Source organism: Dendrobates tinctorius, unplaced genomic scaffold (genome assembly GCF_039654945.1).
Source record: "Dendrobates tinctorius isolate UK_male_01 unplaced genomic scaffold, ASM3965494v1 ptg000138l, whole genome shotgun sequence".
Lineage (NCBI taxonomy): Eukaryota > Metazoa > Chordata > Amphibia > Anura > Dendrobatidae > Dendrobates > Dendrobates tinctorius.
Window position 1 is genome coordinate 1,835,001 of NW_027361806.1, and position 27,644 is coordinate 1,862,644.

The following is a 27,644-nucleotide window of genomic DNA, read 5'->3' on the forward strand; positions in this document are numbered from 1 at the left end:
GGGGGGGGGTGCTGGTGTAGTGGGGGGGTGCTGGTGCAGTTGGGGGGTGCTGGTGCAGTCGGGGGGGTGATGGTGCAGTCGGGGGGGTGCTGGTGTAGTGGGGGGGTGCTGGTGCAGTGGGGGGGGTGATGGTGCAGTGGGGGGTGCTGGTGCAGTTGGGGGTGCTGGTGTAGTGGGGGGGTGCTGCTGCAGTTGGGGGTGCTGGTGCAGTCGGGGGGGGGTGCTGGTGCAGTTGGGGGTGCTGGTGTAGTGGGGGGGTGCTGGTGCAGTTGGGGGTGCTGGTGTAGTGGGGGGGTGCTGCTGCAGTTGGGGGTGCTGGTGCAGTCGGGGGGGGTGATGGTGCAGTTGGGGGGTGCTGGTGTAGTGGGGGGGTGCTGCTGCAGTTGGGGGTGCTGGTGCAGTCGGGGGGGGGGTGCTGGTGCAGTTGGGGGTGCTGGTGTAGTGGGGGGGTGCTGGTGCAGTTGGGGGTGCTGGTGCAGTCGGGGGGGGGTGCTGCTGCAGTTGGGGGTGCTGGTGCAGTCGGGGGGGGGTGCTGGTGCAGTTGGGGGTGCTGGTGTAGTGGGGGGGTGCTGGTGCAGTTGGGGGTGCTGGTGTAGTGGGGGGGTGCTGCTGCAGTTGGGGGTGCTGGTGCAGTGGGGGGGGTGCTGGTGCAGTTGGGGGTGCTGGTGTAGTGGGGGGGTGCTGCTGCAGTTGGGGGTGCTGGTGCAGTCGGGGGGGGTGCTGGTGCAGTCTGGGTGCTGTGTACTGATGGTTTTATTCTACATTGTCTATTATGTTATTATGGGGGGGCTGTGTTACAGCGGGTGGTGCTGTGCACTGCTGTTTTTTTAATGTTGGGGGTGATGATGAGACTGGGGGGCATTACTGGCAGAGATAAAGGCGCACAGCTTCTGGCTGCCTGCTGGATATTATATACTGGGCTATGAAACACACAGGGATACAGTGATCACCCCGATAACACAGGGGTAGCCATCTGTCCTGCTGCTTGTGGGGGAAAGAAATAGCATTTTGGATGGAAAGAAAGGAGGCTTCTTGTAATTAAATGGAGAAAAAACACATACAGTGCACAAATACACATAAGAATAACACAAACACACCAATATATACACAATAACGTGCGCAAAACACATTAAACACGTAGATACACATAAACATATAAACATACATAAAAACAACACGTACATAAACATAAACATTCACACACACAAAAGCAGTCTAACACGTGCATCTAATCATATAAACACACATAAAACCATGCTAAACGTCGAAATAAATATAAAAAACACGTTAAACGCAAACATATAAGCAATCACACAAAAAAAACTGTCTAAACACGTCCATATACAGACACAATGTCCACATCCACACTCCTACAGTCACACAAACACAGAAATGCAGAAACAACCCACAAACACCACCCATCATCATCCTCTCTACCATCTCTGTATACTGCCAGCTGCGGCATCCCGCGGACCACAAAGGGTGCGTCTTTGTCATGTCGGGTTAACCCCCTCTGCTCCACGTCACGCGGATAGCATTATTTTACTAATTTGGGAATTACATTTTAAGAAAACCTGCCAGAAAACAGAAAGATAAGATCATGAATAGACTAAAAAGAGAAAGTGCCATGTTTTTGTTTTTTTTAATAATGAAGAGACGATAATGAGCAGGAAAAATACAACTGCAAATATAAACGCCAGTGACTACCTGGAGCATGGGAATCCTATAGCTCCTGTACATCTCTGGAGGTGGCAGGTGTTTATTTTCTTTTTCTAGTTTTTCTAAATCAACTAGAATAAGATGTAAAGAAATAGCAAATGTGTCTGTGTTGTGCGACCATCCCTGGGAGCAGAGAAGATTGGAAATGGGTGATGGACAATCTCTCACACACCTATTGTTCTTTTACTCTCATATATATATATATATAGTATTCCTCTCTGATATAAATATATATACACACACATAACTTATTATTATCATATTCCTCTCATATATATATATATTTATATTGGAATTATTAATACTACATACATATATATATAGAGAGAGAGAGAGATGTGTGTGTGTGTGTATATATATTTCTCTTTGATATAAATATATAAAAATATATACACACATAACTTATTATTATCATATTCATCTCTTATATATATTTATATTGGAATTATTAATACTATATATATATATATATAGAGAGAGAGAGATGTGTGTATATATATATATATATATATATCTTGTTGCAATATATCCTGTTGATAATGAATATGTATATATATTCATTATAATAATAATCTTTATTTTTATATAGCGCTAACATATTCCGCAGCGCTTTACAGTTTGCACATATTTTCATCACTGTCCCCGATGGGGCTCACAATCTAAATTCCCTATCAGTATGTCTTTGGAATGTGGGAGGAAACCGGAGAACCCGGAGGAAACCCACGCAAACACGGGGAGAACATACAAACTCCTTGCAGAGAAGAATACAGTAATAATTACAATAGCAGTAATAGAATAGTGGGTTTTCTTCATCACTGTATGTGCCACTTTTCTCTGCTATTTCACAAAATACTACACTGACACAATGCGGACTACTAAATGCATGATAAATTAGCCCCAACCCCATAAATGTATAAGGAGAGAGGACTCTGCTTACAATCATGATTATGCCAGAGCATTATTATACATAACATCTTGAAGATTAGATGTGATCTTAAAAATGAATTATTATTATTATTATTATTATTGTTATTATCATCATCCTCATCATCTCTATAATGACCATAATCAATACCCATTAATTGTAGGAAATTAGAAGAGCAATAACTAAAACTAAAATTCTTCCTGAATTTGTCTAAAATGTTTAAATTATTATTATTGCTATCATTATTATTATTATTATTAATAATAATACAAATAGATTTTTTTTAAATTGTATTATTATTACAACATTATGAAAAAAATGATAAGAATAATCCCAATAATCCAATATGTTTATCGTGGTAAATTATGCTTTAAGTTTAGTATCTTCCGTTCGCTTGTTAACCCTTGAGCTGACAAACAGAACCTCACAGACTGACTTGCATTAGCAGTGAATGATCTGCTCTTATGTCATCCACTACCTCCTCCAGATTTTCCATTGAACGCCCCCCCCCTCCTTATTGTCATGCAATTAATTTACGCTGACCCTCTATGAAGATGGGAGGGGGGGTCCTTCTTTGTGACACCCATAGTAATACCAGAATGGAAGAATATCCTACTGAAGATGGAGACATTGAGAATGAGTATTTGGAGAATACACTTTGTGCATTTTGGGCATGGTGATGATTGTTACCATGATGATTAGCATAGTATTGATGATGAGGATGATGATGATGATATCTATAGTAATGTTGCAGCTATTGTGGAACTACAGCTCCCTGCATGCCCTATCAGCCGCATGCCATGTTACTGGATGGACACAGATTGGTGACCACTGAACTATGGTACAGGGGCTGTTATATGTGGTCCTCATAGATATCTGTTGGTGCCTGGATTATGACTTTGCAGATGCGGATTTTTGCCGCTTGGCTTGTGGGTGGGTGGATGGATAGATGGGTGGGTGGATCATGGATGAATGGATGGATGGATGGAGCTGGGTGGATGGATGGATAGATGGATGGGTTGGTGGATGGATGGATGGATGGAAGGATGGATGGATAGATGGATGGAGCTGGGTGGATGGATGGATGGATGGATAGATGGATGGAAGGATATATAGAGCTGGGTGGATGGATGGATGGATGGATGGATGGATGGATGGATGGATAGATGGGTGGATGGATGGAGCTGGGTGGATGGATGGAAGGATATATAGAGCTGGATGGATGGATGGATGGATGGAGCTGGGTGGATGGATGGATGGATGGATGGATGGAAGGATATATAGAGCTGGGTGGATGGATGGATGGATGGATGGATGGATGGATGGATAGATGGGTGGATGGATGGAGCTGGGTGGATGGATGGAAGGATATATAGAGCTGGATGGATGGATGGATGGATGGAGCTGGGTGGATGGATGGATGGAAGGATATATAGAGCTGGGTGGATGGATGGATGGATGGATGGATAGATGGGTGGATGGATGGAGCTGGGTGGATGGATGGAGCTGGGTGGATGGATGGAAGGATATATAGAGCTGGATGGATGGATGGATGGATGGATGGAGCTGGGTGGATGGATGGAGCTGGGTGGATGGATGGATGGGTGGGTTGGTGGATGGATGAATAGATGGATGGAAGGATGGATCAGTGGATGATGGGTGGATGGAAGGATATATGGAGCTGAGTGGATGGATGGATGGATGGATGGATGGGTGGGTTGGTGGATGGATGAAAAGATGGATGGAAGGATGGATGAGTGGATGGGTGGATGGATGGGTGGATGAAGCTGGGTGATGGCTCTGATATCATTGCTCTCATGTATGTACGTCTCTATGTCTGCAGGTAGGGATTCAGTGGGAGGTGACAGTGGTGGCATGAAGCCTGTCCTCCTCCTCCTGCACTGTCCCTGAAGATGATGGAGAGGTTACAAACCGATATGGGAGACTCTCAGGATGTGGCATCTCCTGCTCGAGATCCAGCAGAGGCGGAGAGCACAACTGGTGTGGAGCTGAGTGGGGTGAATGAGGGGGCGGCCGCCAGCTCCCCCCCTAGAGCTGTGCCGGTGATTGAGCTGCTCAGGAGGGGGGAGGGATCGACCAATATAAAGGCCAGAGAGCAAGAACTGAGACTGCAAAGCCTGAGGACCACCGAACTGTGCAGAGCCCCTCTCACTCCAACCACAGAGCTTTGCAGAGCACCCCTGCCTGCAACTACAGAGCTTTGCAGAGCCCCCCTAAGTGCAACTACTGAACTCTGCAGAGCCCCCCTGACTCCAGCAACAGATCTCTGCAGAACCCAACTGACTGCAACTACAGAGCTCTGCAGAGCCCCCCTGACTCCAACTACAGAGCTCTGCAGAACCCCTCTTCCAGTCTCTGGACCATCCCTTACTGCCACCACAGAGCTCTGCAGACCCCCTATTCCACTGACTGGACCACAACCCGAGCAAACCACTGAAGCCCGAATGGTGCAGCTGAGTCCTCCAGATACTCTCCCCTTGCAAGCAGCTGGCAGAGCCATGTTATATGGATTGAGTCAGCCATTGACCCCTGGAAACAGGTTGGTAGCAGTTATATCATATTTCTTTTGATAAGTTCCTGATCTTGGAGGGGCTGCATCCAGACCCCGCACCTGTCATCTGCAGCATCAATGGACACCACCCACTGTCCCTGCACATCCCAATAATGTCTTCTTCATTTCTTCTTACTTGTATACAGTGAGCTGGCCATTCATCACACCTCATCATCACACAGAGCATCTTACTGAAAAGGAATTACATTCTCCCTCTGCAGAATCCTTTATTGGAATTATACATTTCTCAACAGTTCTGTGCAAATAATCGGAGTGCAGAGCATCTCACCTGCAGAGCATCTCACCCGCAGAGCACCTCACCCGCAGTCTCTCACCTGCAGAGTCTCTCACCTGCAGAGCATCTCACCCGCAGTCTCTCACCTGCAGAGTCTCTCACCTGCAGAGCATCTCACCCGCAGTCTCTCACCTGCAGAGCTTCTCACCCGCAGAGCCTCTCACCTGCAGTCTCTCACCCGCAGAGCCTCTCACCCGCAGAGCATCTCACCTGCAGAGCCTCTCACCTGCAGAGCATCTCACCTGCAGAGCCTCTCACCTGCAGAGCATCTCACCTGCAGAGTCTCTCACCTGCAGAGCATCTCACCCGCAGTCTCTCACCTGCAGAGCATCTCTTCCGCAGAGCATCTCACCTGCAGAGCCTCTGACCCGCAGTCTCTCACCTGCAGAGCATCTCACCCGCAGTCTCTCACCTGCAGAGCATCTCACCCGCAGAGCATCTCACCTGCAGAGCCTCTCACCTGCAGAGCACCTCACCTGCAGAGCTTCTCACCCGCAGAGCATCTCACCTGCAGAGCATCTCACCCGCAGAGCCTCTCACCCGCAGAGCATCTCACCCGCAGAGCACCTCACCTGCAGAGCATCTCACCTGCAGAACATCCATCAATCTGAAACATTATTGCATTCAGGACATTTAAATCAATAGCAGCTATCCCTAATGTGTCAAATCAGATCCAAAGTGATCATTATTCCTTAGTACAAAGATCTGCAGACTGTGCACGTAAAGCTTCAGTCATATATTGAATTCAGTGATCACTTGCAGAACACCACCATGTAGATCACCATATCTACTACATGATTATCAGATCTGAGCCATGGCAATCATCCATGCCCCATGGAGTCATCTCATCTCACTATGCAGCTATAGACTTATCCCGATGGATTCTGCACATTCCAAAGAATTTCTGCTGCAATGCTAAAATATTCTCTTTATGCCCCTCATAAGCCTGCAGGTTTGTAGCTTATGTCTGGTTGCCTTGCTAGCTTCTCCACTTTCCCTTGCACCAGTCTTGACAAATCTTTCACAATTAGAACATGGGATAATCTGGTTATTTCATCACTGATTCTCTATTGTCTGGTCAGACAGCAATCTCTACTCCTCTAGATCATCAAGGTGCATATAAGAGGAAAGCCCAAACCACCAAACCCACATCAAATCTCTGCACATCCTGCTGAAGCCATCACATCCAGCACCTCTTCCATCTATTACATGCACACAACACATTTACTAGAACTGGATCACAAATGTGCAGGGCTGTGGGTGCTGGCATTTGTCCTGGGTAACTAAGCCATTCTGCCTTGGCCAGAGTATTTTCATGCACGATTAAATATTTTATCTTATCCTTATTTCTATTGCAGCAACACATCATTATTACCTCTAATGTTAATTAATGGACTTATATTGAGTTTCTCACATTACCTGTGTAGATCACAATGACCTATCTGTCATAGGGAGCAGCAAACATTGGTTAGCACCTGGGTCCTGATGAAAAATGTGTAATGGGACCCCCAAATACCATGTGCCCTTTCTAACATTGGTGGGGTTTCCTATAGCTATTCCCCTATGGTAGATTCTATATAATTGGAGATATACTGTATAGTAATCTGAAAGCACATATTTATTTATTATGCTTTGCTTATATAGCACCATCATATTCTGCTGCACTTTACATACATTAGGATTTTTCTTCTTCCTTTGCATCCTTACAGGTCCAGTTCCTAATTTTACATGTTCCTTATTCTATACATGCTAAAATAAAACCTTGCATGGAGGTATATCAGCAGCATCCCATAGAGATCCTTCCTCCTGCTTCCTTTCTTGTTGTAACTGTATCCATTTCCTGCCCTGTTTCCCATTTCTTGTCATTTCTTTAATGAATCTTTGTATTACTTCCTCTGATTTTCCCTTTTGGTTTTTCTTCAAAAAATATCTTTAATGCTTCATATACCACAAATATATCCTAAAAAAATTATGATCCTCGATTCACTCAGAATAGGAGTCCTTCGTAGTGACTTGAATTTCTAGTGAATTGAATAATTAAATAAATTTGAAAATTAAAAAAAACATATATGGTTTTTTTTGTTTTTTTTTACATTTCGTAATATTATGAAAAATCATTGAAAAAAAAATTAAACTAAAAGAAAAATTAATAAATACATAAATAGTAATACAATATCCAATGCAATGATAATATGATCCAACCTTTACTGCCCTAATTTTTGCGTCAATTAAATTATATATATATATATATATATTCATATTCATATAATATATAATTATATATAATGTATATTAATGTAATATCAAGCCATGTTTTTAATTATAATTTTTAATTATAATAACAGCACAGAATACAAGATACATAATAAAGCTACAATTTATTGAATGCAATATCTTTTTTTCTTCTATCCCCAACTATACTGCATGATAATAATAATAATAATAATAATAAAATATATATGTATATATATGTCTGTGTGTGTTTTTATTATCACGCACTATAGTTGGGGCTAGAAGAAAAAAAAAGATATTGTATTGAATATATTGTAGCTTTATTATGTATATTGTATACTGTGCTGTTATTGTTCTAATTAAAAACATGGCTTGATATTACATTAATATTAGTCTCTGAAATCCCAGTGTTCATTTATGTAAATTTATTTATTTTTTTACATATTTTTGTTACTGCTTTCCTTAAAGTCAAATAAATCAAACTATTATGATATGATGCCGCATTCCGAAAGTAAATATTTAAAAAAAAAAACCCAGCAATTATAATACTTTCTAATATTATCCTATGCCAAATTCGCTAGGGATGTCTAAAAAATTTCAGAAAAATATAAAAAATTCTATATTGCTACTTTTAATATTTAAAAATGAGTAGACGTTAGTAAAATGTCATTTCTATAGTTTTCCCATAATATTTTAATTTTTTATCAATCGATTTGAAGATTGTAATTATAATATTATTAATCTCTATTTTCATGTTTTGTTTTGTTTTTATGAAACTCGTTAAAGACCAGTTACAAATGAGGAAAATTCATCTATATGTATAATTACACCTTGTAGAGAAAAAAAATATAAATTAGCGTATTATTGTCTCTGCAGTGGATACTTTGATGATACGGAAACCTTCCCAATGTTCAATAATAATGTAAGGGTCAAGAGGCGTACTGGGCCATACGAAGTGGAAGTTACTGAGGGTAAGTCCAAAGCCTTTAATAATATTTCACTGGTGTTTCTTACGTTTTTTTTTTGTGTGCACATTATTTATATTATTCTGCCAATTTCCAAGATCAGTAGAACACTTATTTCAGCTACTATATAAAAAAATTAATTCATTTTATACTGAACATACAATTACAACCTTTCTATATATACACCGTAATCATTATTTGAACATTCGTAAAAAAGGAAAATCAGTTCTTAACTTTGAATAATCCCAATTTGCCAGTTTCTCAATGATAAGTTGCTGTCCAGCTGTTAAAGCTCCAGTAAGCAGCAATAATCTGTAAGAAAATTCAACAGCAAGTGTATAATTTTTCTGCAGCACCCCCAGAGGAGAAATGAGGGATTGCACAATTCTCATTGAAATCAAGGAGCTGTCAGCATAATGAACAGATGTACTGGGTCCTCCAGATAGATACTCTTTTTGGCCACTTTACAAACAAAAAGTAAAAAAATTTGTTTGCCACTGGCCATACATTTATTGGGATAATTTTTGGACAGTGAGGAGAGATGAGGGATTGCACAATTCTCATTGAAATCAAGCAGCTGTCAGCATAATGAACAGATGTGCTGGGTCCTCCAGATAGATACTCTTTTTGGCCACTTTACAAAAAAAAGTAAAAAAATTTGTTTGCCACTGGCCATACATTTATTGGGATAATTTTTGGAAAGTTGACAGTCAGATTTTTTTCTATTATGTTTTGTTATGTACTTTTTCTTATTTGCATAAATTGTTTTGGGAAAACCTAGCACCTACAGTTTTTTTAATGTAATATATTTTGTTTTATTACGTTTTTTTTTGTAGGAGGTCCTCATACAAAGGTAGTCCGCCGCATTTTCACAAACAGCCGGGAAAGATGGAGGCAGCAAAATGTGAACGGCGCTTTTGCCGAGCTCCGCAAACTGATTCCAACTCATCCTCCCGATAAAAAACTGAGCAAAAACGAAATCTTACGTCTGGCTATGAAATATATCAATTTCCTTGCTAAACTTCTTGATGACCAAGAAGAAGAAGGCAACCAAAGGAGCAAGATGAATAAAGATAATGGTATGGTCCAGCAAAATCTTCTGCAAGACATGCTGTCTCCAAACTCCAGCTGTGGAAGCTCTTTAGATGGAGTGCCGAGTCCTGATAGCTTTACAGAAGATCATGACACAATGGACTCCAAACACAACAGAAACCTTCACCAGGGCATGCTCCCTATAGAAAGCAATGGGCAACGGTGACATCCCCGTGAAAAAGGGACACTACTGACTGTCTCTTGACTATGGCACATGGTTTTGGACCTTTTTCTGTATTTCCTGTGTTTATACTCGTACATGGGATAACAAGACGATGCATATCCTTAAGGTACTCTGGTAACACCCCCGAAATTCTGAAACCGAAGCCACATCTACAAAGGAGGACTGTGGTACAAGGAAAAGGATGTCTCGAAAAAGGCTTGATGTTCTACTTCTCTCCCTCTCAAAAATGGCTTGGCGTACAAAGAAAAATGCGTAGCATCCTGGTCATGCTATTCCTACAAATTCAGACCAGCACTTCTACTACTAGGTCATCCTTATTTAATGACTCAACCAAAAAATGAGCAAAATAAATTTTTAATTTAACAGATGATACTATTTTTCAAGCAAATGAGAAGAACGTTGACTTTTCAGATGCTAATTTACAAATGAAAAAAAAAAAGATAATATTCAAGTGAAAGGACTCTAAAAAAAATTCAAGACTGGTGACTTAGCCTCAAGTTTTGGGACCTGGAGTTTTTTTGTTTCTTTTTATTTCTTTTTTTTTTTTTTTTTTAATTTAAATTGGTACCTAATAGGAATAAGGTACAGTATATGGATATGAATATATACATTTATTTCAGAATTGTTCAGTTTTCAGCAGTATTTTTACTATTTATAAGGCAACAGAATGGTATATGACGTGACTAAAATCTAGGGTTATTTCTTATATTCATTTAGGATTTTTGGTAGGTTTGATTGGTTGGTCGATTTTCAATATAGACACCATTGTTTCCCTCTGCCTTTAAGTGGGGCAGAATGTCTTGCTTTTTTAAGGATGTGATCTCAGAGTAATAATATTCAGACATGGATATAGAATAAATGTATGGATGTATAAGTCTCCAACAAAAAACTTAAAAATAATCTGATTGATCATTTTAGGAACCCATTTCCATTTTAATAACTAGCGGTAAAATTTTAAGCTCATGGGTCCCAATGCAAAATTTCCTTCCTGGCACACAACTATCAGCAGTTACTGAAAGGCTGTAAACTAACATGGGAATTTAATAGGAGTCTACCAACTATCATGGGCCTTTAATAAGGCTCCCAACTATCATGGGTCTTTAATAGGGGATCCGAACTATCATGGGATCTTAATAGGGCTCACAACTATCATGGGCCTTTAATAAGGCTCCCAACTATCACGGGTCTTTAATAGGGGATCCGAACTATCATGGGATCTTAATAGGGCTCCCAACTATCATGGGTCTTTAATAGGGCTCCCAACTCTCATTGGTCTTTAATAGGGCTCCTAACTATCATGGGTCTTTAATAGGGCTCCCAACTATCATTGGGTTCTTTATAGGGCTCCCGACTATCATGGGTCTTTAATAGGTGCTCTCAACTATCATGGGTTCTTAATAGGGTTTCTAATGACCATGGGTCTTTAATAGGGTTCCCAACTATCATGGGTCTTTAATAGGGTCCCAACTATCATGGGTCTTTAATAAGGTTCCCAACTATCATGGGTCCCTGGACCCAAGTGCGACTGCAACCTATTCACCAAATATAGTTCTGCCCCTGTTTCATGGGTGGGGTTTCGTATCCAAGATAACTTGTACTTATTGGGCCCTAACCTAAAATCTGTAACAAGTTCACCTACGTACCATGTGCCACTTATAGTACTTTGGTATTAATTTGAGGAAGGGAATTTGGGTCCACCACGGCCTGGCATGACTGCTACATCTGCATTCATAGTAGTTTTGCCCTGTTTATATATAGGCCTTCTTGCATGAAAAAGTCTGCTCATGGCTGTTTATAAAAACGCCCATAGCAAATACAGTAATCAGACTCTGCCATGTTACATTATAGGCCAAGTGTATAAAAAAAACTAGCGCAGATAGATGTGTTGCCCATAGCAACCAATCATGTCTTCATTTTCTCACTTTCCTGCATTCCTCATTGGTTGCCGTGGCAACAATTCAATTTGAGGCCTAGTGGCTTGAAGGCCTAATATGTAAACCAGGCCCATTACCCAGATAACCCCCAAACCTACTATATGATTTAGTTCTCTAGGTTACACCATGTTGCTGGTCCTCACACCTTCTTCTTGGTAGGCAGGCTTTTGATACCTACAATGGCAGCCCATTCCCTATACAGATAAAATCTGATTTTGAATCACTTTCTTTATTGCTGATCAAAAAAAAAAAACATCAGAGATCTCAATCAGCACAGGACAAGTGATTGCATCCGGACTTACACAATGGATTAATGTCAGCTGATTCCGATGATTCAGTCAAAAAAAAAAGGAGGCCTAAGGCCGTGTTCCCACATAGCATAAACACTGCAGGTTTTTTTCCTCTACGCTTTTCTAGGCAGAAAAATACTGTCCAAGAAAAGTGGTTGTAATTTCATGGAGACTCATGCCCACTGTACATGGAAAGACAGTGCAGAACTGTTCGATTTTTGGTATTTTTTTTTTATCTATAGGCTTCTATGGAGAGTCTGAAAAAAAAACAAATTTTGAGTTTTTAAGTGCAGAATCAAAGCTTTTTTTTTTTTATACTAAAAGCTGGTTTAAACCTGAACTAAAAATGCCTCATATAAAAGCAAAAAAGGCAGCATAAAAGCAATAATGAGAGAAAATAGTTATTGAACGTTTTGGTGCGGACACGAAGGCAGGTGAATAAAAAGCAACAGAAAAAACAAGGCATTTATGCTAAGTGTGACCATGGTTCATAGGTGTCACCTGACTCTTCCTGAATGGGAAGAAAAAGGTTTGGGATAGTGGATTTCAACATGCCTGATAATTGTGTTCTTTAAGGCAAAGGGCGCTGCCAAAGGTGTCATGGCGGCAGCTTACTCCTAATATTCGTCACCCGACTCCCTCATATACATGAAGGCATGGATGAGTGTTCAAGTTTTTTCTCTGGGGGGTGGCTTATTTCCTCTGAAAAACAAAGGATCGGGAATTGAAATTCCAACTGCCCAATCATCTATAATCTGGGGAAAAGTTGGGAGGTCGCCATTCACAAGATGGTCAGCCGGGACCGCCACAATGAGCAGGTTCAGATGACTTTCATGAAAATGGCCAGCCCTCTCGACTTTATGATCCCAAGAGAATTGTGTATTTTAATCCCATATGTATCTGACGGACATCTTGTAGACTGTATACATGAGATAGCACCTCTTCAGTGTAACTCCATTTTTTCGTAGGCAACAAATGCCTTGTACGTAAGGGGATACATACTATAGTCATGGTCTAGACAGTTGCCTAAATGGAATAGTTGTAAATGGACCCATTACTCTTCTCGTTGGGCAAATGGGGTGCGTCCCTTAATACGAAGGGATTACATGCTCTTTTAGGATAGAAGGGGGAATAAGATGGAGCACCAGGACTGCTTGTACCATGGCGTGGCGAGTATGATGCACCAGTACTTGGCCTCATTGGACGTCGGAGGTACAACCAATATATGGCAATGGAAGCAAACTGCCAAACGAAATATTCCATAGAATCAAATATTATTACTTTTCTCCCTTCTATGACTCTACTGCCGGTATAACAGATCCATAGATCCGCAGGATCGATCTGACATGATCTAGTGTCCTGGGTGTTAAAGGTACATGGACCTTGATACATCACATATGAACATTCTGAGTTTCGCGTGAGTTCTCGCCTGTTATCATAAAGGTACATAGATATATAGATATATAAATATATTTTTATCCCTCTTTTCCTTCGCTTGCACCGAACCTCTTTGTAAATTGACAGCACTTTCCATTTACGTCGTACTGTTCGAGTAAAGTCTTGAGTTTGTTTTCTGCATTTTTTTTTTTTTTTAATTTCTTGCAGAAACTAAGTAACCAGGCCTGGTACCCATTTAACCATTCCTCTACACGTCCAGCAGGGGAAGGGTTAACTATGTAACGCCATTTCGGCAATTCTGTCTACGTGCTGTTTAGGGAAAAAAATAAATACTTTTTTTTTTTTTGTTATATGATGTAATATTAAAGATATTCCTAAATAAAAAAAAAAAAGTTCTACGAATGCATTTTGTGTCTCTTTGGTTGTATCTGGAGAATATTCGCATGAAAATGAAGGTATACTATATAGGAGGGGCATATATCCTTCCATGGTTGCTTGTATAGATATTACAGAGGCGTGTTTGTGCTTTATGACATGCGATTTATTGGACAGAGGTGTCCATAAACTGCTATAATAACTGAGTAGAGGTGGTGTGATGTCCATGGAGTGCTACTGCGAGGTAGAGCAGCTGCGTAGAAACCCATCTCTGACTACAGAGTGTTATTATTCCAGCAGTACAACATAGCTTTCATCTGTCATCAGCACATTAAAAGGGTTGTCCACCGCTCGTACTACCCTTTCTCAATTGTCATAGTTCTCCCATGTGAAATAATAGCAGCTATTCTACTCTCCGATGCGGGCTGCATTCCAGCAATGTTGGCGCCTGCTCTCCCGGGGCTTGCATGACATTATTATGTCACGCAAGCCCTGAAGCCAATCAGCGGCTGCCTCCCTCTTATTTCCTTTGGACAAAACTGAGAATCATAAGAAGTGAGAGTGTGCCACTACTCTATGACTTCTTCCGAGTGTCAGTTTTGTCTGAAGAAAGTGAGCGTGAAGGGTTTGTGAGAGTAGTGGACAACCACGTTTATAATAATAATGAGATGACTCTGATATCGTTGTCCCAATCTACACAACAAAGCTAAATAGTGAACCACATTTGTAGGTTTTTTGCTCGCATTCCTCTGCTTTTTAAAGGACCATTTATATGAGTGGATCATTGTACAGTGGGGAAAAAAAGTATTTAGTCAGTCAGCAATAGTGCAAGTTCCACCACTTAAAAAGATGAGAGGCATCTGTAATTTACATCATAGATAGACCTCAACTATGGGAGACAAACTGAGAAAAAAAAATCCAGAAAATCACATTGTCTGTTTTTTTTTTCATTTTATTTGCATATTATGGTGGAAAATAAGTATTTGGTCAGAAACAAAATTTAATCTCAATACTTTGTTATATATCCTTTGTTGGCAATGACAGAGGTCAAACGTTTTCTGTAAGTCTTCACAAGGTTGCCACACACTGTTGTTGGTATGTTGGCCCATTCCTCCTTGCAGATCTCCTCTAGAGCAGTGATGTTTTTGGCTTTTCGCTTGGCAACACGGACTTTCAACTCCCTCCAAAGGTTTTCTATAGGGTTGAGATCTGGAGACTGGCTAGGCCACTCCAGGACCTTGAAATGCTTCTTACGAAGCCACTCCTTCATTGCCCTGGCGGTGTGCTTTGGATCATTGTCATGTTGAAAGACCCAGCCAAGTTTCATCTTCAATGCCCTTGCTGATTGAAGGAGGTTTGCACTCAAAATCTCACGATACATGGCCCCATTCATTCTTTCATGTACCCGGATCAGTCGTCCTGGCCCCTTTGCAGAGAAACAGCCCCAAAGCATGATGTTTCCACCACCATGCTTTACAGTAGGTATGGTGTTTGATGGATGCAACTCAGTATTCTTTTTCCTCCAAACACGACAAGTTGTGTTTCTACCAAACAGTTCCAGTTTGGTTTCATCAGACCATAGGACATTCTCCCAAAACTCCTCTGGATCATCCAAATGCTCTCTAGCAAACTTCAGACGGGCCCGGACATGTACAGGCTTAAGCAGTGGGACACGTCTGGCACTGCAGGATCTGAGTCCATGGTGGCGTAGTGTGTTACTTATGGTAGGCCTTGTTACATTGGTCCCAGCTCTCTGCAGTTCATTCACTAGGTCCCCCCGCGTGGTTCTGGGATTTTTGCTCACCGTTCTTGTGATCATTCTGACCCCACGGGGTGGGATTTTGCGTGGAGCACCAGATCGAGGGAGATCATCAGTGGTCTTGTATGTCTTCCATTTTCTAATTATTGCTCCCACAGTTGATTTCTTCACTCCAAGCTGGTTGCCTATTGCAGATTCAGTCTTCCCAGCCTGGTGCAGGGCTACAATTTTGTTTCTGGTGTCCTTTGACAGCTCTTTGGTCTTCACCATAGTGGAGTTTGGAGTCAGACTGTTTGAGGGTGTGCACAGGTGTCTTTTTATACTGATAACAAGTTTAAACAGGTGCCATTACTACAGGTAATGAGTGGAGGAAAGAGGAGACTCTTAAAGAAGAAGTTACAGGTCTGTGAGAGCCAGAAATCTTGATTGCTTGTTTCTGACCAAATACTTATTTTCCACCATAATATGCAAATAAAATGAAAAAAAAAACAGACAATGTGATTTTCTGGATTTTTTTTTCTCAGTTTGTCTCCCATAGTTGAGGTCTACCTATGATGTAAATTACAGACGCCTCTCATCTTTTTAAGTGGTGGAACTTGCACTATTGCTGACTGACTAAATACTTTTTTTCCCCACTGTATATATGTGAATGATCAGCTGGAATACAAGCAAAACTCTTCTTTGCTCAGTGATTGGATCAATAAGTTTCAACCTGCAAGATGGACACACGCAGCACGCAGCCCTTATCTATCATCGGCAGATTTTCCATGCAGCTCACTGCAAGAGTATAGGCGGTGGGGAGAGATCTTTCTTTTTGGACGGACAGTTGTGGCCAAAAAGTATTGACACCCCTGCAATTCTGTCAGATAATACTCAGTTTCTTCCTGAAAATGATTGCAAACACAAATTCTTTAGTATTATTATCTTCATTTAATTTGTCTTAAATGAAAAAACACAAAAAGAATTGTCGTAAAGCCAAATTGGATATAATTCCACACCAAACATAAAAAAGAGGGTGGACAAAAGTATTGGCTGACAAAATTGCAGGGGTGTCAATACTTTTGGCCACAACTGTATTTCTGGGTTTCAGTACGGGTAGTAATGAACAAGCTGATAGTTATGAGCAGATATATGGTTGATATGGAAAAAGTGTAATCCTATACATTTCTATGGTTAGGAGTCCAGTAGGCGGTCCTATTCAGTAACTGACAGTCATAGAAGGAAGGCTGTCAATCACAGAGTAGGACCGCCCACTGGACTCAAGCATAGAAAAAAATATATATATTCAATTTTTGTTGGAAGAGAAAGTGCATTATGCTGTGTTTTTTCCCCCTTTAAAATGATGGTCTGTCCCACAGGAACCAAATGGACCCAATTATAGTGAATTTGGTCCATTTGGCACCTTTTATATCCATCACAGGACAGATGCTAGAGTTCTGCTTTTCTGTTGCTACAATGGAACGCTAGTGTGATGCTACCCTTAGGTTTTCTTTTTCTTCTCCAGAAACAGCGCCACTGTCATTTATTGGTCATGTATGGTATTGCAGTTTTGAAAAAAAAAAGTCCAATTTACCGTTGTATTTTTCCATTGCAATCCAGAGCTCGGACAGCGTTTCTGCCACAATGCAGAAGTATAGATGAGGTAATGATAAATCCTGCTTGATGGAAGGGCAATACTCTTTATTTAATAGGTAAGTACAAAACAGAGGAGATAGGATAACATGAAGATATTATCGTACGTCCTCTGTTTTGTATTTGCCTATTAAAGAAGACTGCATGTCCATCGAGCTGGATTTATCTTTCCCTCATCTATTGCAGTTTGCCACATTTAAAAGGAATGTGTCATCAGAGAACGATCTGTTATTTAAATCAGGTTTTCATATTAAATGTATTACGGTGTTTAAAATTAATTGTAAATGTTTTTTTTTTTTAATTTTCTATATCACAATCTGTATTAAAAATATTGCAAACAAATCTTGCAATTTTAACACCAGCCACTGGGGTTATGTTACACCCCTACTTCCTTTTCTTTCAAGAAATTCACATGTACATTAGCAGCAACAGACTGACTCAGACCCTGCTTTTTGTACTGAAGCACATCTAATGCGTGGCTGCAAAAGGGAGGAGGTGAGCTGTGACATCGACTATTGTGATTGGTGGTTCCTGTATTACCAGAAGTGTTGCCTATCACTGTTATCCTTCCTGGGATGATAATGAGCCTGCTGAAAACACTTCTTGAACTGACAAGGGGAATGAATCTAAGGCTATGTTCATACTGTGCTTTTTTGCAGCTTTTTTAAATGCTTTTTTATGCTAATTTTCAGCTGTATTTGACATTACCAGCAATGTCTATTAGATTTCAGAAATCTCATACACACAGCTTGTTTTTTTTTTTTTGTCATCAGCATTTTGTACTTTGCTGTGTTTTTTTTGGACATAGAGCGTATCACTCCTTTCAGCGTTTTTCACCCATTGAATGGAAAAAACGCATGAAAAAAATGCACTTTTTTGCCGCAGCTTCCTTCCTGCCCAGCACTGAGGCTTTGCTGTAGAAAAAAAAATGCAGCAAAAACGCCCAGTGTGAACTTAGCATAAAACAGCCCCAGTGGCCAGTGTGAAAATTGCAACATTAAATAGCAATTTACTTTTTGAACTGAAAAAAGTCATTGCCAAAAATTAAAAAAAACAAACAAAAACATGAACACAAAACCTGATTTAAAAAATAGGTCTAGTTTGATGAGCTGCAATACCGGACACAGCCTATGATCACGAGGGGCGCTGTTTCTGGAACAAAAATGTTCTAATTTCATACAACCCTAAGGTCAAAACATATCTAAAATTGCAATGTCTGCTCAGAGTCATGTCACTATATGGCCAGGGCTCCGCTGCTGCCAACATCCATTCTCCAAGGCTCAAAAGTATAAGACATGATGTCTGCATTCTGAAGGCTGCCGAGACGTTTCTTTGCCTTCCTTACATCAGTACATTAATATAACTGGTATAAATGATGCCTGATTTTCTTTCGACATCTGTTGGGATCATCTCTGTCTGAAAAAGAGAATGGACAAAGTCTGTAAATAGGAGTTAAAGAGCTTTGGCAAGTGTCATGGAAATCAATGGCGCCCTCCCATGCAGCAGATGTGGACCATCCAATAAATGTTCAGCTGAGAGACCCTTTGTGAGCCATTCACGTGGATTCTTGTAGTAAAACACAAGTACCCCATAATGTCTGTTAGCCTATTCCTCCCCCGAATAATGTAACATAGGGCTCATGCACATAGCAGAGTTGTGTGTACATGGAGCTTGTACGTTCCGAAATGGGAGGCATGTAAAAGTACCAATTCTTCATTGCTGTTGCGCCTGTTTTTTTTTTGTGTCTAGTTTGTGTTTTGCACCTGTTTATTTTTTCTTGCACCCAGTTTATTATTCTATTTGCACCCTTTTTTTCAGTTTGCTTTTATATATGCTGTTTTCTTTTTTTCATCTTCCACTTTGTGGGCGTTATGTAGGGATTCCAGATGTTTTTGGCTGATTCTTTATGTTGAACTTCTTAAAAAAGTCACAATATTTAGTCCAAATTCACTAAAGTTCCCCCTTCACCTTTTTGAGTAATCCTGTTTTTCATCACAACTTTTGCAATGTTTTTTTTGGGCTTAAAAAGGCGTAAAAACAATTCAAGACAGAAAAAAAGACAATTTTTTTACTTTGCGCAAAATTCATGAACCGCGTACGTCATTTTGAAGAATTTGATGCAGGAAACGGCAACGAATATCACAGGACAAAGAAGAAAAGTGACTTAAAAAAAGTAAATGTTGTGATTTTTTTAATGTAGTGGTTCTTTTTGGTACCTCTATATAAAAGTTTAAGCTGAATCCACCACTAAAAATAAGTGACATCACAGCTCACCTCCTCCTCCTTCTGTGCAATGACTGATAACACCTCTATATACAGCAGAAGTACAGGGCAGTTTTTTTTAATGCTACCATGGATGCTTGTGTTTTAATGGATTACAAATAAAGATGAACAGTTTTTTTTATATATTACCAGATGGATGTACTGAATTATTCCTTTTCCTCTCCCACACTGCGTTGCCCACCAGCTGAACACAGCACACACTGGTAAAGATTCCTTTCAGCTTATTCCATTACCAGCAAGGAAGGTGAGTGCTTTCATTGTTTTCTTTTCACCATTCATAATAGGTGATGTCACAGGCAGCTCACCTCCTCATCCTGTACAATGAGTGACAACACCTCTCTATATAGTAGATAATCTCCACCATTCGCAATAGCTGATTTCACAGCTTACCTCCTCCCCCTCCTGTACAATGACTAATAACACCTCTATATATAGTAGATAACACAAGATACACCATTTACAATAGGTGAAGTCACAGCTCACCTCCTCCCCTTCTTGTACAATGGCTGATAACCAGGGCTGGCATCACCACCCGATGCATCTGGGCAAATGCCGGCGCCCTGAGCAAGTGGGAGAACCCACCCACTGTCTGAGATACAGGCACATAATAGGGTCTGAGAGTTGGGGGCAGGGTCCAGTGCAGACGCTGCCACTGGGCTTCCCACCATCGCGCTTTAAACTGTTTCAGATACCTCTCCCTGTTCCTCCGCTGCTCCGGTCTTTTCTGCATCTTCTGACAGTCTGACGTCTCAGGGCAGAGGGCATGATGACGGCACTATAGCGTGCCTTTTGTGCTGAGCAGGGCATGGAGTCAGAAAGCGCTGAGGAGACTGAAGCAGCAACCAGCAAGGAATGAGGAGAGGTGAGTATTTTATCATTTCTTTTTATGCATGGAACCTATTCTGTATGGAACATTATATTGAACAAATTCTGTATGGAGCATTATATGGGGCTCATTCTATATGGAGCATTATATGGGGTCCATTATTCTCTATGGAACACTATATAGGGTCTATTATTCTGTATGGAGCATTATATAGGTACAATAGTCTATATGGATCATTATATGGGGCCCTTTATTCTGTATGGAGCAATATATGCCCGCGTATCACCCATACCCTGTAACTCTCTACCACAACATATCAGACTCTCGCCTATCATGGAAACCTTCAAAAAGAACCTGAAGACCTACCTCCTCCAAAAAGCCTACAACCTGCAGTAACCACCGATCCACCAAACCTCTGCACGACCAGCTCTACCCTCACCTACTGTATCCTCACCCATCCCTTGTAGATTGTGAGCCCTCGCGGGCAGAGTCCTCTCTCGTCCAGTACCAGTTGTGACTTATATTGTTTAAGATTATTGTACTTGTTTATATTATGTATACCCCTCCTCACATGTAAAGCACCATGGAATAAATGGTGCTATAATAATAAGAATATATGGGGCCCATTTTACTGTATGGAGCAGTATATGGTGCCCAAAGTACTGTATGGAGGACTATACTGTCCAGTCTAAAATGAAAAGTCTGCAGTCACTCTGACTGCAGACTTTTGAATCCCCCCGGGGCATGCATTGTGCGCTACGAGGATTCGCCGGTTTCGGAGCAATTGTAGAATTTACAATAGATATCACTCATGTAATGTAAGAAGTGAAATTTTTGACATTGTACTATATCTATATTTCTCTGCCGTATCTGTGCATCATGAATCGTGGAATGTGTTAAAGGGGGGGGGGGGGCCCACTGAGACTCTTTCTCCTGGGTCCCACAAAAACCTGCAGCCGGCCTCTATATACAGTAGGTAAAGCAGGATCCACCTTTCACAATAGGGGATGTCACAGCTCACCTCCTCCTGTACAATGACTGATAAAACCTTTATATACAGTTGGTAACACAGGATCCATTATTCACAATAGGTGATGTCACAGCTCACCTCCTCCTCCTGTACAATGACTGATAACACCTCTATATACCGTAGATAAGACAGGATCCACCTTTCACAAAAACTGATGTCACAGCTCACTTCCTCCTTCCTTCACAATGACCTTTGCCCAAATCAGAGCATGCCCAGAAAGCTCACCTGTAGAATTCAGTGAATTAAAGCCAATCTATGGCATTTGTAAAGAACAAGGAGTTGGAACCTGCACTAAGCCTAGTGACCAGTGTGATAACTGCAAGATTTGTGTCCTACATATAGTGACAAGAATAACAAAACAAACAAACATTACAAAAACATTATTAAAAAATTTGCAAAAAAAAAAAATTGTTTACATAGGAACACGATTTAAACAATGTCTTTTTCTGTTGACACATTTCTTTTAGGTATATAGAAAAGAGTTTTTTCTTTATAATTGGCAAGTGAAATAAAATAAAAATAATTAATAATAAAATCAATTTTATTTCTATAGCGCCAACATAGTCTGCAGCACTTTACATTTTAGAGGGGACTTGTACAGACAATAAAAGACATTACAGAATAGCAAAAGTCACACAAATCAACAGATTACAAAACAGCATGAAGAAAGAAACAATATTTTAATGATATGCGTTGCAATAGTAATAATACTAATAATAGTGTTATTAAATAATAATAGCAACAATATTGAAATTATTATTAGTAATTAATGTTGTTATAATAATAATAATAATAATAATAAATAATCTGCTATTGTATTTAATATTTTTACACAAAAGCATAGCCTGGTATTTTACCTTATTTACCCCTTTTATTCCTATTGCAGTAAAATTCTCTGCAGATAATCTGTTAGTGGAAACCATGACAATGGAACAATTCTTCTGACCCCTTATAAATAAATGATAATACACAATGTGCATAAATGGCAACAATCAGCAGTAACGATAGATTTTCCTCCAGTGCACGGATAGTTTGTATTTCCTCTTTTCCAACAACTTGAAGCTGCAGAGAGAAAAAAAAAAATGCTGTGTGCAAGAATCAAACTCCCTGGTGGGCCAGTGGCAGACCCTGCCATTTGTCTGTGATTTATTTAATATAGGCTGCTTGAATGAACTGCCTTTATCTCGGATTCCCAGTTCTGCCATCATCAGAGTGTGAATAGCAATCAGCGCCTTCAACGGGCTCATAAGCATAGTGATGTTTTTAGGACCCCCGCTTACAGTCTCCCCAGAGTACAGTTTGCTGCTGTGTCCTTTGTGCAAAACTGAGAATATATGGAGGCAATAGAGGCTGTGCTGGGAGGAGGGACACATTGATTACAGCCAAGAAAATGGAAGCAGCGATTTCCCAGGTGCCCGGTTGTGTATTAATTGAATTAAAAGGAGGCTATTTTATCGCTTAAACAGAGATTGGAATATTTAAGCTCTTTGATTTTCAATGGGCAGTTCCCAAATGGAGTTAAAATCACCTGACAAGCAAGAAAAAAAAAATCATTAAAGTATAATACAAAAGAATTCAACTGAATACAATGTCAATCATTTCCAAATGTGAAAATAAAAATTCCTAAATATTGGCAAATGTGTTTATTTACATTTTTTTAACATCGCTTGTTGTGCAGAATTTCAGATTTTTATAGAACTGTATGATATCTTACCATATAGTTTGGACCAGACTGCGACCGCTAAAAAAGGAAACAATGATGCACTGCTGAATGTGTCACAGTACAGATGCTGGAGGTGATTGATTGACAGTGTCAATTTTTAACTGTGTCCAAGCTTGGACTGGACCACGGAGGAGCAGGTAAATCCCCTGGTGGGCCCCTCTGAAGGAGTTCTACTGATCTTTGTTCAATATTTACAGAGAATTGAATTATCTAATCATTCATTATACAAATTATTCAGTTTAACATTATATAGAAACATGTACATTTTTGGACTATGGTCAAGTTATTTTTGCATGTAGCTGAACAGTAGGCACCTGGATTTAAAAGATACTGGCGTGTCCTAGCCTCCCCAGTGTGACAATAGCTAAAAAAAATAGCACTATCTTTTCCAGCAAAGTACCCGACATTGGGTCAGAAAACCCAAATACCCCATTATAGGTCAATGTGATCCATTAGTTTTCACCACTATTGTCATGGAATGAATTCAGAGCTTCACCAAAGTTTTCATCCATAATCAAAATGCAAATGTGAACTAAGCCTTACTATGAAATGGAGAACATGCAGTCATTAATTGTTGTGAACTAGCTGCATCTCTTGTCAAAATTTGGAGCCAACTTCTTGAAATACTGTTTAAGTACACAGCTGAAGGCTTATTCTGGGGAGGGACTATATTGTGCAGCTTGCAGATGGCAGATTATTCTGTGGACGGACTATCTTGTGCAGCCCGCAAATGGCGGCTGTGATGACATAGCATTTGTTCTTAATTAGGCTAGATGTGTTTTTCTTCATTGGGTCAAGAAACGTAAGCCATTGTTCATGAGCCTGAACGTTGACTCTTGAATTGATGTTTGTTGCATCTTTTTGTGCTGCTATCTTAGGAAGACCACGATGCAGGGTAATTGAACAATTGATGTTTTTGATTACCTAATGTGCCAGTACATGCAGCTTGCAGACTTGCAAACATTGAAGGATAAACTATGCAGATTGACTGAATACTCGAACGATGTTAGATAACTTAATTCCACCTTGCCCCTGACATGTGGAAGTTGCCTGAAAGCCAGTTGTGAACTATAAAAGGGGATCTGCCTCTGTTTCCATGGAGACTTTACAGAACAGCAGTCAAGCACCATGGCTCCAACCGGAGGAATACAGATTTGATCCTCGGCCCATCACTAAGCCCATGGAGATATTTGGAGCACCCAGGTTGGGACAATCAGGTCACCTGGCTACATACCTCAATGAACTGTCAGTTTCCAAAGCTTGCCGCTACCTCTTTTCTGTGGGTGCCTGCTGTGGAGACATGGGAGTCAGTGGGTGCGCTTGTCCACTGGCCCAGCTGTCTTTAGAAAATCTGCACGGACCAGGGCTCATCCCACTGAACGCCCGCACTCCTTTCCCGTGGGCAGAATACCACTCAGACAACACAGGGTGAGGGAAAAACAGTGTGACAATCACCAACAGACAGTAACAAATAGAACAGTCCCAGTAAATACCCAAGGTGGTGCAAATTACAGAGTCTCACCCTACCACTGGCTGGCTGGGATTAGAGCATCTGCGACTTTGGTGCTTTCAGGGCCGACTAACCCCATCAGTTTCACCCCGCTTTTGACGGGCACCCACAGAGAAAAGGTAACAACAACCTTAGGAAGATGACCTGGTGTACTGAGGCATGTGGCTAGGTGATCTGATTGTCCCAACCTGGATTCTCCAATGTCGCCTTGGTGCCATGTGACCGGAGGGTCCCAACCTGGCTTCTCCAAATATCTTCATGGGGTCAGATGACTGGAGGGTCCCAACCTGGCTTCTCCAAATGTCTCTGGGTTCAGTGATGGTTAATGGAGCAGATCTGTATTCCTTCAGCTATGGCTGTGGTCCCTTAAGCTGGTATCCTGTAGAATGTCAAAATCTGTAATCCTCTTGATGGAGCCATGGTGCCTTGACTGCTTGACTGTTGTTCTGAAGAATCTCTGGGAACAGAGATACATCCCCCTTTTATAGTTCACATCTTTCCTTTAGGCCATCATCCCCAGGTCAGAGGGAAGGTGGGATGATATTAGCTCTCATTGCTTGAGTATTTAATCAATTTGCATAGTTTGTCCTTCACAATTTGCAGGTCAACAAGCTACATTGACTTATACAATGGGTAATCAACATATTAGTAAATATCAATTGTTTACTGACCATGAGTCTCTGTCCTCCAAGGATGACAGCACAATATTCAATTCCAGAGTCAACGTTTAGGCTCATATGAACAATGACCTATGCTTCTTGCCACACCAAAGAAAAACACATCATTCAAGAGTCAATATTCAGACTCATATGAACAAAATTCTAAGTTTTCTTGCCCACTGAGAATAGAAATCTGACATAATTAAGATTGAATGCTGTGTCGTCACATTGCTCTCCCATTTTAATTAGCCAGACGTGATAGGATTCCGATCATCCTTTTCCTGGTCCTCGGCTTGACCTGGGTAACGCCTCACGTAATCGACAAGAACTGACTGATGTCCATTGTGCCCACACATAGCGTTCTCTGCTTCCCGTGGTTCCTGGATCAAATCCAACCGAGTGTCGGTGGTCCTGTATTCTAGCCATCAAAGCTGGCACAACTCCTGTAGTTGCCGTTTCCTGCTGAGGCTGTATATCCACTTTGGTCCTCTTTCCATGTCCGAGCTGGTGGGGTTGGACATGGTGGCATCCAAAACCTGCTGTGTATGCCTCATCTATGGTCTACTGGGTCTGTCTAGATGCCTTCCTGGTTGTGGAACCTTTGGATGGTGTCTACGAACACCAGTCCCCTGCAGTTACCCAGGATCAGACGGGCTGAGTAGCATCCCACTGTTGCCACCAAGTGTGTAGACATGAGGGTCATTGGGTGGATGCTCCCATCCACTGGCCCAGCTGTTTTTAGAAAGACCGCATGGACCAGGACTCATGCCGCTAAATGCCCACACTCCTTTCATGTGGGAAGAATACCAGCAGGCAATACCATAAAGAACAGTCCCAACAAATACCCAAGATGGTGCAAATAACAGAGTCTCATCCTTCCGCTGGCTCACTGGGATTAGAGCATCTGCGACTTCGGTGCTTCCAGGGCCGAATACCCCCATCAGCGGCACTCCGCTTTTGGTGGGCACCCACAGAGAAAAGGTAATGACAAGCTTAGGAAGCTGACCGAATGCAGTGAGGTATGTGGCCAGGTGATCTGATTGTCCAAACCTGGCTTCTGCAAACGTCTCCTTGGGGGCAGGTGACTCTAGAGTCCCAACCCGGCTTCTCCAAATGTCTCCATGAGTTCAGTGATAGTCAATGGAGCAGATCTATATTCTGCAAGCTAGGGCTGTGGTCCATTAAACTGGCATCCTGTAGAATGTCAAATCTGCGTTCCTCTTGATGGAGCCATGGTGCATTGGCTGTTGTTCTGTAGAGTCTCTGGGAACAGAAGCAGATCCCTTTTATAGTTCACAACTGTCCTTTAGGCCATCATGCACAGGTCAGGGGGAAGGTGGGATGAGACTAATTCTCATTATTTGAGTATTTAATCAATTTGCATAGTTTTCAGGTCAGCAAGCTATATCGGCTTATACAATGTGTAATCAACATATTAGTAAATGTCAATTGTTCACTGAGCCTGCGTCCCTGTCCTCTAAGGATGGCAACACAATAATCAATTCAAGAGTCAACATTTAGGCACATATGAGCAATAGTCTATGTCTCCTTACCTACTGAAAATAGACTTCTGGCATAACTAAGATTAAATACTGTGTCGTCACACCAGCCAAAAGCGGGGTGCCACTGGTTTGGGTAGTTGGCCCTGGAAGCCTCAAAGTTGCTACTGCTCTAATCCAGGCAAGCCAGCGGAAAGTTGAGACTCTAATTTGCACTGTCTTGTGTATTTGTTGGGACTGTTCTTTATGTTATTGTCTGCTGGTGGTTCAATAAGTTATTGCCACACTTTTGTACCCTCCCATGTGTTGTCCGACTGGTATTCTGCCCAAGGGAAAGGAGTGCGGGCGTTCAGTAGGATGAGCCCTGGTCCATGCAGTTTTTCTAAAGACAGCCGGGCCAGCGGATGAGAGCATCCATTGACCCTTATGTCTGTCTCATGACCCTCAGTGGCTTATTCTGGGGAGGGACTATCTTGTGCAGCTGTAATAAACAGGTACTGGGATGCAGTAGCACAAATGTTGCAGAGCAGGGATTAACTATATTTCATTATCCAACAGCAATAAACTCCTCGCGGGGAGAGAGCAGGGGAAAAGGGGTACAAAAACTAAACTGAATAACTGTTGTTAAACTAGACAGTCTTTTGATAACAGTTCACTTATCATGGCTCAGTCACTTTCTGAAAGTCCCGTGGGTAGTAGAATGCCGAAGGCGGTCAGTGCAGCATCTTCAGGCGTTCCCACC

General features: G+C 41.2%; 1 protein-coding gene across 1 annotated transcript in view; it reads left to right on the forward strand.

The window, feature by feature from the left end:
- TAL1 (TAL bHLH transcription factor 1, erythroid differentiation factor) overlaps window positions 1-14,004 on the forward strand; it is a 15,154-nt gene extending 1,150 nt beyond the window's left edge. The window contains exons 2-4 of the mRNA XM_073544375.1: window positions 4,488-5,204; window positions 8,620-8,714; window positions 9,545-14,004. Of these exons, the coding sequence (XP_073400476.1) occupies window positions 4,558-5,204; window positions 8,620-8,714; window positions 9,545-9,966 (1,164 nt within the window). The 5' untranslated portion in view covers window positions 4,488-4,557 and the 3' untranslated portion in view covers window positions 9,967-14,004. The remainder of the gene's footprint in view (window positions 1-4,487; window positions 5,205-8,619; window positions 8,715-9,544) is intronic.
- The last annotated feature ends 13,640 nt before the right edge of the window (window positions 14,005-27,644 follow it).